At 38.6% G+C, this 17,396-nt stretch overlaps 1 protein-coding gene across 1 annotated transcript in view; it reads right to left on the bottom strand.

Moving 5' to 3' along the window:
* The window catches only part of LOC149278671 (GDP-mannose 4,6 dehydratase-like), a 184,800-nt gene that overhangs the window by 10,768 nt on the left and 156,636 nt on the right, over nucleotides 1-17,396 (bottom strand). The window contains exon 9 of the mRNA XM_089501888.1: nucleotides 556-674. Within this exon, the coding sequence (XP_089358014.1) occupies nucleotides 556-674 (119 nt within the window). The remainder of the gene's footprint in view (nucleotides 1-555; nucleotides 675-17,396) is intronic.

The raw sequence follows: 17,396 nt of genomic DNA, 5'->3' as shown, positions 1-17,396 counted from the left end.
TATATATATATATATATATACACACACATATACACATAGTATATACATACATACATACACACATAAGGTCTAACCGTGGATTAAATATATTTCCACCCATTTTGCATTGAAAAACGTAGTGTTATAACCTGGTTTGTTTTATATTCCAATCATAACCCAATCCCTAGTTATTTTTTTCTGCTCTATGTCATCTGCCATTCTGATACAGAGAAAGCACACTGGCCAACTCTCATGGGTTCTAGGTTTAAATTTTCTGACTGCTATCAACCATTCAGTGACATATCCTTCAGGCAAAGTGCCTATATTGGCCCCAAAATATAAAAAAGTTGGGACATGTTGTACTACAGTCTGAATTTATCTTCACATTTCCAAGAACACCCCACATTGCAGAGTTAGTCATAAATTCCCACGTCTCATAACGTCTCTAATCATCTGGGTAAGGTTGTGCGCTGGTTCTGCGTAATGTTCCATTTTACATCAGACTGTAAATGGCTGTTCACATGCATTAGCGGTACCAGTGGTTAGATAATATTAGCACGTCTGTCATTTGCTTACACAATGGTCTTCCCGATATGCCTAAAAGCTTTCTCCACGAACTCCCGGACGCTGTGGACCTCCCCAGTAGATATTACAAAGTCGTCAGGCTCATCTGTTTGCAACATCAACCACATAGCCTGCAAAGAAAACAAACACAGCCATGTGAGACCGGGTGCACAGCAAAGTAAAAGACACGTCATCACACATACATATTTCAATGCATATATAACTTCACAGAAGTCACATATTAGAAAGTTAAACATCAGCTTTCTGTTTCAGTCACTTCATAACAAATTAAAAACATTGTGAGAACATTGAGAATAAAGTCGGATCAGGATAAAGAACATTGGACATTATTAAATTAGCTATTCGAACCAAATAACGTAAAACTGTTTAGCCTCAGTCTTAATCACCTAGCTGTACACTCTGACTAATGAAAGTCTATGGAGGAACAGACTTTTTAGCATTACCATAAAGCATCAGCTCAGTGTGGTGTTTGAGCAGGTAAAGTCACATCACATTACTGACAACAACAGCAGCCTCCAAGGTCTGCAGATAAAGGAAGTTTATTGCAACAAAATGAGATAAAACCATTCTTTTTGCCAATGTCAACCTAAACTACTGTGTACAGCACTGTATCTAAGGCTCGAGGATAAAAAAAACAACTATATCTACATAACCTCTTTGAATTGTGTTTTTTTTGTGTGTAGGAAAACAATTTTCTAAAAAAAACAACAAAAAACAACAACAAATAAAACAATAAAATAAGAGTTTAATTCTCTTGTTGGTCTTTGTTTAAGACCGGAGTATCTTGATGCCCTGAGGTCCTATAACTGCTGTACCGGCACTTACAGGGTTGAGGTTCTACAGGCAGGCTTTTTGGCGGCCGTGTGTGGTGTTTGTTATACAGGGCTCCTGTCATGTTCTAACACACACTTTAATACACACTGTGGAAGCAGCCAGATGCTAGCAGGGATGGACTCAATTGACCAAATGCCCCTTTTGTTCTGCTGTTAGGCACTTACAGCGAGAGCAACAGGCACTGCTTTCATTGAGCGTCAACAGCAAACAAGCTAACCTTGTAAAGAGAGGTAATGAGGTAAAACAACCAACAAAAAGGTTAATTTTACTGCTAAGTGTGCATAACAATAACATCTAGATTTCATCAAACGCGAATTTGATGTTACCTGCTGTCGCTCCATGTAACACCGCTTGCAAAAAACTGCATGTGTACACAGAGGAGAAACAAGTATAAGACAAACTTTCACTCCAGCTTCAGTGCTTTCCACGCACTTTATATGGGAGACAATGGGATGTGGGCTGAAAGTGATCACTCAAAAGGACATTCTAGTCATCACATGCACTTTAATACATATGGAAGCAGCCTGGTCCCTTTAAATTTACATGGTGTCCCCCTTGCAAATGCATGAGAGGATTCTACAGAACCCCCCATTATATGCATTTGCCCCTTCGTCCAAACCCGAGCCATTTTCTGCACATAAGAACAAGTTCAGATTGTGAAGCCACACATCCCATTAAGGGGGTCAATACTACAGTCAGAAAGATTCCGGTACGTCTGTAATAAAAGGGGTGAGATTTTTTTTTGACAGTCAATTCTCTAATCTAATTAAAGTCTGTAATTGTTTTTCTTTAGCTGAATTTTTCTACAAGAATTAATTTTAGTATTTATTAAATATTTATTAAAAAAGGGTTATGAAAGTTGGAGGAAAAAAAGAAGAATTTGAGAACATTGAGTTGTATGGCATTTTGTTCTTGAATGCAAATGTTTTGGCATTCAGTCCGTCTATAATATATATATAGGCACAAGCTTCCTTGCCATTCTAAACGCTGGAATGAACTAATCCTGTTTACATATTTCATTTCATCAAGCCCATAAAATTCTATGAATCACCAATGGGTATTAACATTTGTCAAGATTTCATTGGCTTAAACTGCATACCAAGCGTTTAGAACATCTTATTAATATATATTATGTATATAGATACATAGTTCCAGAAGATTAATTGTACTTAATGGGTATGACATGTTGAGTGAGAAAACATTAAGTTTAACTACTTCTTGAAGGCCAAGTTACCTAAAATGGTTGTCTAGTATACACTGTTCAGCAATACTCCCTTTGGACCCATGGAAATAGAGTGAAATAGAACTTAAATTCAGGGTCATGCGCAGAAGAAACATAACACTACACGGTGGTGCCAAGATTTTGCCGCAGAGCAGATACAGGACTTGTATATCCGCGTAGAACGTCTTGCTCCCTACTTCCCATGCTTCCAATGTCATTCTTTTTTATTGATTTACATAGCAACGTCATATTCCGCAGAGCTGTACAGCGGCCCAACAGGACATAATGAGTAGTGTGTTTTAAAAGAACTCAGAGCAATAAAGTCCATAGGGCAGTGAGTTGAAGGTGAATTAATAAGAAATGTCCCATCTAATTTAAATATGCATTATAAATGAACCTATCTAGCAGGTGACTATGGCCAGGACTCGCCCTTCGTATGTGTTAACGAGGCGAGATTAAGTTATCCATTGTGACTCTACAATCACCATACTTGGGAAATTCCCAGTTCAGCCTACCTTTTTTGAGGGGAGCGGCTTATGGAGAGGCGAAGCTAGCCACATGAGGGGTGTGACTAGCCCCTGAATCTGTATGGCATTTGGAAGGGAAAAGGGCAGAGAAGGGGTGTGCCTATACACCACTCCCATGACCACAGTGACCCGGTCTCGGGTATGACAATTACTCGCTCTACGGATTAATCGACTAAAGGTTTACTCATTCACATGAGCCTACAAGTCGGAATCACAACTCTCTTGCCGACACCATCTTTAGTGAAAATTAGCGACGTAAGCTGCCTTGTCCTATAAAGCAATCACTACGTGTTCTGCCATATTGCCACAGAGGGCATCTTAAAACAGCAGCAAGATTTTTAGCAAGCATTTCTTCTACTATCATGTCTATGTTCCCTCCATAGCCATTTTTTGAAGTCTGTCCTGAGGACAAGTGGGCAATGGCCAGGATGGGACTGGGTGTAGAGTCTACGAATGAGGATATGCTAAATGTGTTTTTTTAGGTTCTGGGTGAGGTTAAATATTTGCCAAACTTGACTATTGTCTTATTTTCCAGCTCTGCCCAGGACTACCTGTTCCCACCAACAATCTCTGATTTCGTGTTCTTCATTTTGACAGGACTGTTAGGAGGAATTGTCATCCAGTCAGCAATCAAATATAATCATATAACAAAAGACTGTATCAAGCATGATATTTATCTTGGATTGCCAGAATAGGAACAGAATTGCTGATCCCGGAAATGCTGCCTGACATGTATCTTAATGAGCGATCATACCCATGTTTTACACGTTGGCACAGAACTATGCAGTATTTATATATATATATATATATATATATATATATATATATATATATATATATATATATATATATATATATATATAATCGTATGTTTTTTAATAAATAAAAAGATATAATAAATTTACCAAAGACTGACATCAAATCCAGGTAGTAGAAACATGTTACTTGTTAATAGTTGTGAATTGCTGTTAAACGCACCTAGAAGTCATTTTAAAGTCAATCCATTATTAACAAACCAATTTCATGTAGTCGACTGCAAACATAATTAAACAGCAAACTTAAAATTATATAATCTAATCAAAACGTCATGTCATTCTTCAATGTTATTCTGTGACAATATTATATTACTGTTATTACTGTGCTTCTATAGAGAGCAAGGATTAACCCTTTCATTGTATGGTTTCGGGAAGGTGCAGTCAAATAGTGTACTACAAGTCCCATCCAAAAGCCTTATGTATTTCGATACTTCAGGTGGCACACATAAATCTACATTTCTGTAGCCAGATCTAACATTATTGGTTCTCACATAATACGCTTGGTAAACAGCTAGTGCCAAGGTCTATAAACAGGCACAGCACACAAAATCACATTTCCCTCTTGGAAACGATTGGCATCGCATAGATATGGATCATTATAGATGAGCCATCAAATCCCATTAATTCCATGTGTCAAAGCTAGACAGACTTAACTCATCCAACACAACACGAATGCAGCTGCTAATAATAATAATAATAATTTTTTTCCATTATATCTCCCAAAAAAAATATGTATTGGGAATTGTTGATTGCTTTAGAAACCTGACTGGGCAATGTTTTTCATGGATTGTGCTGCATTTTGCATTTGCATAGCATACACTTGTCTGGAATGAAAGCCAGAATTCTCCCTTAAAAACAATGGTCAGACAGATTCTCCCAGGCCCCCGACCAGCCAGCTTTTAGGCATTTCCTCTAATAGTTCACGCTGTACCAGACGGCAGTCTGAAAAGGAGACAGGAGAACTACACGGTGGCTCATTTATTTAACATTACCAGGCCTTTTCACGAGGTTTCTCCAACAGAGGAGAAAAACCTTGTTTAAATTTCCACCGAGCAAATAAACTGGTCATTGAGACGTAAATGAAGAACAGGGTGACATATGGAATTAGAAGATAAATGAGCCAGTGTTCTGGTGCGATAATGGATTATTAATTGCTATAAAAGTCAAGCGGTATTGAATCCCATCATAATGCTAGATCATGCCCAGAGCACAAAGGGCTCTGTGTGAGAGGTACTGAGCCGTATACCTTCCTATACAGCTGCACAGAAGATCTGCTCCATTTATTCCCTGATGGACTGCAAATCTCAGGCAAAAGTTCACCACTGCTCACCTTCCTGTTCACATGCTGAACCACATGACCCATGACACGAATGGGCCACAAACTGAGATACGATCACTGCAACCTCTTGGCTTTCTTTTAACCACGTTATATAGGTCACATATTTTAAGAATTGAAGAAAACCTTTTTTTTTTTTGGATTGCACTCTCGTAGGATTAAGGAAAGGCATGAACTTTCTACTACCTTCATTCACGTTGTTTATTTATTCTTGTTTTATTTATTTTTTCACGCTTTGTTTTAATATAGATACCAGACTAGCGTGGAATATTTTTAGTAAACTGAAAAAAAAAAGGAAGGGAAGAGAAAAAAGCTTGAGGGATGCCTGACACAATGCCAGTAATGGTGTGTGTATTTTCTTGGTTACCAGTGCTACGCTATGGTGAATCACTCCACCTGAGGACAATCTTACATCCGTATAAACTGAGCTCAGGTGTTGACATATACATGATAAATATGCCAGGCTGATGCACTTTATAGAGCTACGTGACCGGGACACCTGCTCCGCATGCTTTACCAACGTCTGCTGCCAGAATCCAGTCTTACACACCTATTCAAGAGATAAAGGCTGGGTTCAAACTAAATGTTAAATCCCCAGGCTTTGTAGTATTGCATCAAGGTAACACCCACAGCCAAGGTACTTGCATGCGGTTCACACCTGGACTAGTCAAGGAGAAAAACCTCAAGTGGAATTAACCTGCTCAGAAATTCACTGTGTAAGGCTCCTGTCTGGAGACGCTTTAGTATACGAAACCTTCAGCTAACTTCCCCTTCTTCCGTTCCGCATCCAAGCCAGCAATACTTATTAACTGTGCTTCCACCCATGACCAGCGAGTCTCGTTAATCAATATGATGTTTAACTTTGTTTATCTCTGGCTCTTTTGCTTGTGCTCCTGTGCAAGTGGCAGAGGTACCATGTTCTGGAAGTGTATCAGTATGCACCGACTTTGAGTCTACCCATCACACAGAAAAGTGCAGGGGATGAAAAACGCATACATCAAAATGATTAGAATGCACGCACATATTTTATTGTTAACTGTATACACTTCCTACATACAAATCTTATACACAGGGCTACAGCTGCCGAGGGCAAGAGCTGCAGCTGCCCCAAGCATCACAAGAGAGGGCTTGATCCACCAGGCGCAATGCCCTCTTTCAATTTATGGAACGCTGACTCGGCCCTAGCTCAGCCTTTTTTAACAGATGCAATGGCAGAGTGTGACCTGCCTCGTGGATTCAATGGCCGAGTACTCCTTGACATGCAGAACATAACGTTTGCAAAAAAAATAATATGTACATGTGTACTAACACTTAAGGCGAGCAACAAGAGCAATGACTCCAGTCTCGACATGAACTAATCATGATCCACTTTGGGGTTTTACAATACCCAAGAAATGAATCTACTTCAGAATTCTACTACTTCATATACATTTACGTAAAGGATCTTATTTTCTATAACATACATCGGAATAGGTGCCGCATTTTAATTTGGTTAGCCATTTCATTTGTGAATGGCTCAGTGAACTCGATCTTACCTACTGGATAATCCTGAAATCAGTCCACTTCTTGGGGGGTTAGCTTGTCGGCACGAATGGCCTCATTTATCTTCAAAACGTCATTCACTTTGATTGTTTTAAATCTTGATTCCTAATCATTTGGATAATTTCCTGCCTGGGACAGGAGTGTCTGGTGTGATAATGTGGGAAGCAGTATACGGCCCGTGCAATCTTAAATCAGCTTATGATAGGTTAGTGATTATGATAAATATTAGGTCATTTAAAACTCATAACATGCAGGCTCCATTTAAATCCACCCAGACAATCTTACAAACCGGCACGGCTGAAAAATCTGCAATACGCATTTCACTCACTTTAAGGGGGGGCTTCCACCAATTAGCCCGCCAAGAATGTAGACAGATTAGGCCACTAGGGTTTTCTATTACCTACATTTATAAACCTAGAATTTGACTTACAATCCTTTTTTTCCCTTGGCATCCAAACATTGATTATTCTATTAACGTCCTACCAACTGTTTACATCACAAATTCAGAAATATTTGCTTTGTTACGGCTTAAGCGCTCTGTTTAATATAAATATATTCATCTCACTTTAGTTCCAGATTGCTAATTATAAAAAATGGAAACAATGCAGTAATTAATAGTTTATGGTTACCATGTATCGTTATGGTTGCCATTGATCTTAAAGCTCCCTCTAGTGGCTGGGTTAATATCTATATTCAAGGTAGTCTGACAAATGTACCTCAGGATCCCCTCTTAATATATCCAGGAAACACTAGTTTCAAGGTAATAATGTCATCAGATTTTTTTGTTAGGTAACCCCTAAATCTCTGATAGTATTATTTGGTACTTTGAGGACCCCACAATTAAGAGGGCTTGTTTTGCTCACATTACTAGATTGTAAAACATCATATTTTAGGACTTTGTGCTAAAGCATTGAACTGGGTTTTTGTTATGGTTAATTGTTTATGTTTCATCTTTTGCTGACAAAATGGTAATAATGATCCAGAAATTATCCACTGTATTGTTCTTTCTTTTTGAAATATTCCATGATAGAATGCATTTATAAAAGGCATTCACTGGGTTTAATATGCAAGCAAACCCAAAAGCTTTTTGTCTCATTATAGTACAGGTTATGCACTTAGTAATATATTTGAATATTACCTAAAATTAACACATGAAATTCATAGTAATCATTCCTTGGTATAGTAAGGGACTATTACTACCGATAGTTATTCGGCACATTCAACAGGATCTTTACATACGGTCTTCAAAAATAAGTAATATGAGACAGGAACGATCAAACATATATTGGCAGAAATAATCTAAATTTTATAATTCTCTAAAAATGCAACACCGCTGCTGCTTCTGTGTTTTTGTGTTTACATTAACAAAGAAGCAGCCCTGATGTTGAATTTTCTTTATGGTTTTCTCAGAGTTTAACACAATTAGGAAATTTAGATCATGGTAAATCATAGCTGGTTATTGTGTTTTGCACGCTTGTGTGCTTTACAATAGGCTACACACATGCACATAAACACAGCGACGCTTTACAAAAGACTCCTTGTGTGAAGGGTTCTACTCTTAAAAGTAATACGCTTACATAGTACAAGTCACTTATATATACACACAACGCCCCCTTAACTTCAGGGGGACTTGTTGCTCTGCAGAGACCAGATCCCTTTTCCCTCATTTGGAATAATTTTTCCCCATACCGCTGACCCTACTGGAAAATGGCCTTTCTGGGTGTATAGATAACATTAATATCAGCACAAAAACTGTGTGGCGGGAGCTTCATGGGATGGGTTTCCATGGCCGAGCAGGTGCATGCAAGCTTCACATCACATTAAATTTCCCTTCACTAGAAGTAAGGGGCCCAAACCCTGAAAAACAGCCCCATACCATTCTCCCTCCTCCACCATCAACATAATTTGCAGTTGACATAATGCAGTAAGGCAGGTAACGTTCTCTTAGCATCCCCCAAACCGAGGCCTTTAGACTGCCAAACAGAGAAGCTTGATTCATGTGACATTTTGGACAATGCTATGCTTCTAACTTGTAAGAACAGTTTAGGGAAGACCCTTTTCTATTCCTGCATGACTGTGCCCCAGTGCACCATGCAAGGTCCATAAAGACATGGTTGGATGAGTTTGGTGTGGTAGAACTTGACTCGCCTGCACAGAGCCCTGACCTCAACCCCATAAAACACCTTTGGGATGAACTGGAACGGAGATTGATCCAGGCCTTCCCGTCCGACATCAGTGCCTGACCTCGCAAATGCTCTAATAGATGAATGGGAAAAGATTTCCAAAATTTTGAGGAAAGGCTTTCCAGAAGAGTAGAAGCTGTTATAGCTGTAAAGGGGGGGGGGGACCAACTACATATTAAGAATGTGATGGTGTAATGGTCAGGTGTCCAAATACTTTTGTCCATTCTGTGCACGTTGGCCTAGACTGAGATGCAAATATCTAATGTGTTCCATAGTAACCATAAATCACTGAAGTCCATATAAGACTAAATATATTACGAATACATTTCTCCTTTCAGAATGACAAGGTTCCTTTAAGTCCTGCCAAATTCAGTATGTCAAAAGCTGCATATGGGGGCAAAATAGGAAGGAACTCACCGGCAAAGTTACTTGCTGGGACCCTTCAAGAGCCAGAGCAGTTCACCAATGCCAACAACTGAAAGGGTTAAAGATACTATGACAGCCTAAACAATTCCTTAAGTGTTTTATGTGATTGCTCCAGTTATGGTTAATTACATTTACAACAAAGGGATCTTTATGTATCTGTCAAAGAGGGCAGGATTGCTTTCTTAAACTACAGCATACAATTAAGTATAATTACATGCATCTTTGTAACTAGAATAAAGGATTGCCCAAATTGATTAGGATTATTTGGGTTACTGAGAAAACATTAATTCATTTTAATGAGTACACAGGCGAAATCGATATAAACTTAAACATCAAACCTTCCCACTGATAGGGCAAAGTATGTCAGCCATGCACTTGTCTTCTGCCTGGGTTTAGCCCGGCTGTGGCCACTGGAACCCAGAGCATGACCACAATATGTGTCAGACAGCTGGCATCTGCTTACACAGAGTACCCTGTATTTTGGATACAGGTTTTGAAGTACATACAGAAGTATTAAATTATTAAGGTCACTCTTAGCAGCTATTAGTATTGTTTTTATATATAAACTTGCACTAAAGTGAGGTCAATTCATAAGAGCAAGGTTGTATTATCAAATATTGATTTAGTGCTATTTTTGCTTGTGTCAGTGAGTGTCAAAATATTGTTCTTTCAAAACATGAAGGTATTTGTATAGGACTTTATTACAGAATGTCAGATGTTTGCCAGAGGCAAAGTAAAATAAGAAAGTGTTAGCTTGTACGTCTCCTTAACAATGTAAATGAAAAGGGATTTGCTATACACAGTTGTGCCAAAATATTATTTCACATTTATTTTTTTGCCAAATTTAGTGGGGTATAAGAAGCAGTGGGAGAGAGAAAGGAAAGAACATAGTATAGCATATCTCGGTCAGAAGGTATCATTTTCCATAAAGTACCAAGAAATTGCTAAAGTGCCAACAAATTCTACTCAAAAAAAGTTAAAACCTTTTTTTTTTTGTTAGCAAAAACATACAAATATTCTTATGGGCTTGAACTACAATTCCCATCATTCAGATGATTGTGGGAATATGCAGTCCAAAAACAGCAATTGCAGTTTACTCAACTCTGGTCCATTCTGGCGCCACCAAACCATGCCATATATACATGTTCTACCCATACATCGATGGGAAGCAAGAGAATGGATTATCATACCGTAGAAAACATATGGACCTTGATGCGTTTAGGTCAGACACTGCACTTGATCTAACCCTGAGCGGCATCCAAGATGCCCCTTATGATCTGTGCCCAAGTGTTTATCCCCAGAGGGGTTACTACTACCCCTGCTGCCTCACAAAACATTGTGAGCTTCTTAGACATATATATATATATATATATATATATATATATATTGTAGGGGACAGCTCACGCATGGGGCGGCAATGACAGTTTCACACAGGTTTCCAACGTAAATGCGTGTTTATTTAGATGTTGTAATCACAGAGCACCTTGTAAACAAAACAAACTATAAGCCTGTCCGGCTCTAACTAAACAGCAGGATACCTCTCTAGCAGCCTAAGGTCTGACGCAAAGCAAAGTAACCAGTTTTGTATGGGGTAAAGCTTCATACCTGGTGGGCTGCAGCGCTGGCTGTAGCTGCTCCTTCATTCAGTGTCTCCCTCCCTCTGAAAACCTAACAGCCCTTTCTTTTAAGGCCTCCTCCCCAGTAACGAGCTTAGGAAGCCTCACCTGAGAGCACCTGGGTTTGCTACCAGGCCTGGCTGAGGTAACCAGGTGAGACATATATCCCATCAACCACTCTCCCATACACTTTACCACAATATATATATACCCTTTTTAATTTTACTATGGTTGTATAAGGCAGAAAGGCAGCATGCTCCTTTATGATGATAAAGATATATATATAGATACGGCCATTTAAAAAGAGCCTCATTTAGGCTATCAAGCACTGCAAATAAGATATGAAGAAGGAACACCAAAAAAAATTATGTATAATGAACATAAATCTCCTTTCTCGGTTTACATTTTGAAAGAATGACATCAGCTGGATCATTTTTGTTCAATAAAGCTGTCAAACATACAACAAAAGCAGAGCATGAAATGAATTAAAGCTATAATCAGCCTTTATTGCCTCACCTTATAGCACCCAAAGCTGGCCTTAAATAACTCTCCCAGAAAACCTTAATAAACACATTTACGGTTTATTATTGTCGCAGAGGTTGAAACCAAAGCGATTGTTTGATATGTACCGTTGTGTAAAAGTTTATGAATATTGCGTTATCGTGGGCGGATTGAATATATGTTCTTGTATTTATTTTGAATGCGGCGGCCCTTTTAGAGCTAGAACATCCAGAATGCTGCGGGTAGCTTAATTTTATCCATGTGTTTTGAATGGGTCCATCTCTGGTCTTCAAATAGAGTTAAGCACATGCAATTCTAGAAGTGCCCTCCTGTGTTTGTTTCCGTGTTTCTTGGGATTAAATAAATTACCCGTTTTAAATGAAAGGTGGCTCAGTTTGACAGCATTACTCACCACTGTACCCAATGGGTTGGGTTGAGGTTGCTGTAACCAAAATGCAGCGATACATGCCAGGAAAAAACCCACACTGTTCCCACACGTAACAACATCAGCTTTGAATGTCACGTGTTGGCTGGTTATTACACACCAGATCATTAGTTTGTCTCAATGCTCTTATTGATAACACAAAGACCTATGATGCAACGCCGTCTGGAAGAGCACTTAGCTTCTACCGTTTGTAGTGAGCGCCTCTCAGACCTCACCCATTCGAACACAAAGCAGGATTCTTATTTAATTAAGGACCAGTTCTTAGCAGGTGAAGTCATTAAAAACTATTTGTTTCAATATTCTCCAATAATTATGAAATCTTAAATACTCATAACACATTTCACATTCTTTATGGCGTTTGGAAGAAAGCACAAAGAAGGAAATTTTGAAAAGCACCGCACATTTTGTTTGAAGTCGAAATAGGGTTGGCATATTGACTGGGGGCAAGTGATCCTTTAATAAGGTTCTTTTTATTAGGACCAAAGAAAAAAAATTTCTTTCCGTAGTTGGCATTGCATATAACTATTTATTAACATAGATCATCATTATATATCAACGCACGAGATACCCAGCATCTAAGAGGAGAACAAAACGGCTAGATGGACGGAATGGTTCTTTTTTATGCTGTCAAATTCTATTTTTCAATAATGAGCTGTTATGATAGTTTTCACTGCATAACAGCCATGAATGAACTGAAACTTTTACCCAATTATATTTGGTGACAAATAAAAAGAACCACCTAGGTTGGCTGAGCATGTAGTCCAAATGGACTGGCATGTTAGAGCATGGCTTCCTCTAGCCCAAACTTTAATCCTACTAATAGAGGCCATGTATTGCAATGGAGTCATGAAACACTCCAGATCTTAAAGGATCTGCAATACCCAGATTTTTTCAAGATTCAGTAAAATATTAATAAAATACCATACAATGTGACACAGCTCTGTGAGGTTGTGTGCCGTGTTTCAGTTTGGCACGGTTATTCTGCGTTTTCATTTGTATTAGTAAAACAAACATTCTTATAAGAATGCTTCGTCACTGAGTCTGGAAAGTTCATTAAGACAAAACCTCTGTCGAATGGCACAAAGGAAGTGGGAAGGAAGATGACCACATTGAGGAAAAGGTCACAAAATAAAGGCAGAAAAGTAGGTGTGGGGGGGGCAATGCTAAGGTTGAAGAGGAAATGCAAGTGAGCATCAAAGAAAATGTGGGAAAGCATTAAGGAAAGAATGTACAAAGGAAGGAGGAAACAGGAAGTGCAACAACTAGAAAGCAGGAAGAGGGCAAAGGTGAGGAATACGACTACAGAAAGGACAAGATACATGGGGTGATGTAGAGCATTGAGGTAAGACGAGAGGCAAGTCAATGGCCATCATAATTACAGATAATGTACAAACATCTAATTGTATAGAAAGCTTGTGTAACAAGAAGGAAATGCTGTAAAATTAAAATACAAATGTAAGTAAATATGAACCAATAGGGACAGTCTCCCCTTTGTACCCAGATCCCGCTACACCTTGCTCCTCCATTGATGTCCCTCTTTTTCTAGGAGCTCAGAATATTTGTTGAGCATGAGTCTTTCATAGTGTTCTACAGCTCTAACACTCACAAAACTGTGTATATAAACAATAAAACATGTTATTTTTCTTTGCGTTAGCCATGCCTCTATCCACACGGTCTACCTCTGGCCATTTAAAATACTGGGAGGTATGCTTATCTACAGGCCGGAATGCAACAAAAAATCCTCAACTCTTGACAAAAAGAGTCTTCTCTGAAGCCGGTAATTGCACTCTTTAAAATACTTCTGTAATTGTAAGAAGTGCTGTATGTGGTGGTTGGTAAAATGATCACACGTGCTCCTTTCATCTGGTCCTGGTTAAAGACAGACCAATTCATTTGTTATTAGGATGGACAAAAACCATAACCACCTATTTAATAAAATTATTTGTATTGTGTTTCCATTCTTCGACATTCTTTTGTAAGTTAAATTTTTTTATATGTTATGCCTGTTTTCTGTTTATGTTACATGTGATGGTGTCACAGATGATAGAATATATAGAGAATATTTATAATTCATGTTATATCAATGACATCTCTCGGTTTTTTTTGCTATATGCCCATGCTAGTGTCCATGGGTGATTAGCAACACTTTGGTGGTTTAAAATACTCACTCTACAATTTGTAATTCCATCTGTATTTGGTATTTAGGTAAGGTATAAACTACCGTTAAAGCCTCAAACTAATATATATATACACCACTCACTACTATATATATATATATATATTTCTGATCATTCACACTATTTAGTTCTTCTTGAAATGTGATTTGCCAAGAACTGCTGTAGCACTGATAAAATTTACAAGGAAACTCCAAAAAATAAGAGGAAACTGACCATTACTGGGCAGAACATATAGGGAGGCTAAAGGTCTGTTTTTAGGCACATCCGTAAGGACTCACAGGGCTAGCACGAGCCTGCCATCTGGAAACATGCTTGTATGAAAAGTATACTGTACATACAAGCTTTAAAGCACCCACACACAGGGAGCGGTACGTCTATAGTTGTTTCCTTGGGTGTTCTGGCTAACACCACCATCGTGGGTGATATGAACATGCATTGTTTTCATGGCGTGTAGAGCCATTTGCAAGGTGATATTTCCCCTAGACAAAACCACAGAATATATTTTACATATGCATATAAAGAAGACACAAACAGGTTTTGATAAATAGCAACAAGATGTTTATGATCATGCCAGAGCAAGATCTCCAGCTGAGCAGCACAAAAAGTCTTCCTTTTCATCAGGTTTTCATCACTGTAGTGTAAAGGGCTAACGACAAGAAGAGAGCTTAGCTGTATGACGGTGACAGCATTCTGGGTAAACTAGCTGTCTGATCATTATTTGACAATGTGAGCAAATACACAGGTGACTTCCACCAACAAAAATAGTGAAGTCCCAATAATCTACCATTCATGCCTGTATGACATATTTACTTTACAGATTAACAAAGTCACATTCACCTCCAACACTCCAAAACACAATCGACTCCTTTGTGCTTGCCTGAAAGGATGACAAATCAGAGTGCAGATTGAAGACATGGCTGTTCAAATTCTACAGGCTTTATAAATAGTTCATATGTGAATGCTTAGTAACCATTCGGTCCATCTAGCATCCGCAATCCAAAATGGTATGTTCTCCTCAAGAAGGCATAATGCATATCCCAAGCACTACTGGTCTCTCGCCTCTGCTCGGAGACTGCTTCAGCTATTCACTGTCCTTTTGAAAGCTAGTACGTTACTTTGTAAGATATCAGTAGGGCTCGCTGGAATATAAAAATATGTATATGGGGTATTATTGCAATCAAGTGATGTTCCTGAACGTAAACTGGGTTACTGCTCAGCAGTGACACCTACCATGTAGAAGAAAGAAGAAGTAAAATTTAAAAAAAACAAAAACATTTTCTAAAGTTTATTTAGAAGTGTGTTGCTATGAATTCAAATAAAGGCCGTTTTTGTCCTGAAAAGACAATGCGTAATTTGGTATGGGTACATCAAATAAAGAAAAGGGGAATCATGTTTTAGCAAACATATGGTGTAGAGGGCAAAAAAGCTCTGGAACTTTGGTCATGAAGGGGTTAACACCCTGACTTCACCATAAAAAGCCTCCCCAAGAAGTATTGTTCATGTAGAATAATATTTCTCAAAAGTCAAGTTACAGGATCATCTAAGAATTACGCAGGGTGCCCTCAGCCCTACTTGCATGAGAACGTCACATGCTTTTCCCCCTTATAGTGCATGATTGCATTGCAATGGTGTCAGGGAGTTAAAATAAAGGTTAAAGGGACAATTTAGAAAAATGTTTCACGAATACTGGAGTTCATCGTATATATGTACTCAAATGATTTTTACTGCATGGAAACTGGAGCATGTATTCCTTAGTTATCCAAGTCAGAAAATGACATTTCTGTATCATTTTTCAGCTCCCCTTGCTGCCTTTATTGAAAGTAGGAAGTGTACTTAAGAACACTTCCTGCACATACACTGCAGCTTCTACTGAAATCCAATTCATTGTGTGCTATCTGTACGCTATAATTGGCTTCTTCCATCAATTTCATTGGAAGTGTTGAAGCACATGCGCAGAAAGCACACTTCAGCATGTTTCCTACTTTCAGTAAAAGGCATTGGAATCCAACAGGCTTCAATGTTTCATTTGCATGAAACTAGGGGTGGGAATGGTCCTTACTCCATTCAATCTAAGAAGGAAAAGAGATTATTATTGTGACCAAATAAAATACATTTTATAAAATATTATTAGCTTTGGTGTTATATATAAAGCCAGGCTTGAAATAGGAAGCAAGTTAGTATGGGTAATCTAAAAAAACTAAAAAGCAGGGGACCTCCCTGCTGTCTGCTGGTTTTCTGCTACCACCTTTCCAGTCCCTAAGTTGACCTCTGAGGCAAGCCAGATGGGATTGGTGGAACGATGTCAAGGAAGTGCTGAAAAGGTGACTTCGGTCTCTGGCAGCTTGTCTGGAGCTAGTTTCTATAACCAACTCTCTAGGGGTTGCTACTTTGCAATTTCTCAGGAATGTCTAATTCTCCTCATCCCTCTACGGAGTCTCTCTGGAAGGGTCATGGAGGCCTGTGACATCCCTTGAGGGCACTGCCTAACTAAATTAGCATGAGATAACTTTGGACTCCCTTCCAAACACAAAAATACAAAGGGGGAGAATTTCATTAAAAGCAGGGGACGAGGTGATCCGAGTTAATCCCAGCCCAGAGCTGCTGCAGAAATGTTCTGTATTCACATTTTGACTTTCATCCATGTTAGAGAGTTCATGGCGTGAGCAGAACTGAACTAAGTGTATGGCTTCACTTCCATTAGTCACATCTCAGCTGCTTAATCGAAAGGCAAATAAATCATGGGCACTAATGTGCTAGTTAGAGGGCTAAATTCACTAAGGGAAGAAATGTTAAGACTGTGAAAACCCATATGGTAGTCTACAAAGCCTATGTATCAGAATAAAAAAAAAAAAAAACAGGCTACATAATAAAATATTGAAGCTTTAACACAGTCCTTTCACCACTTAGTATATCTGCCCTAAAATGTCAGCATTATTTTGGCATTTACAGTGTATTCCTAAATTGAATGTGTGCGCTTATAGCTGTGGATATATATGTGGCTAGACATTCTAAACCAGTAATTTACATTTTTAAACAAAAATCACATGGCTGTACGCAAAGGCTGTCGCGCCATTTTCTTCCTTGTAAAACAATTAACTTAAAGGTGCTGTTCTAGTTAGACAAAACATCGAACTCTCTAGTACACTAAGCAAATAAACTTAGCACCTCTGTTGGTTTAATTTTTCCCTTGTCAATGTAGTCACATAAC

The sequence above is a fragment of the Sceloporus occidentalis genome, unplaced genomic scaffold (assembly GCF_023333645.1).
Source record: "Sceloporus occidentalis isolate IW3139 unplaced genomic scaffold, rSceOcc1.0.p SCAF_186, whole genome shotgun sequence".
NCBI lineage: Eukaryota > Metazoa > Chordata > Lepidosauria > Squamata > Phrynosomatidae > Sceloporus > Sceloporus occidentalis.
This window is presented reverse-complemented; position numbering and strand designations above follow the sequence as displayed.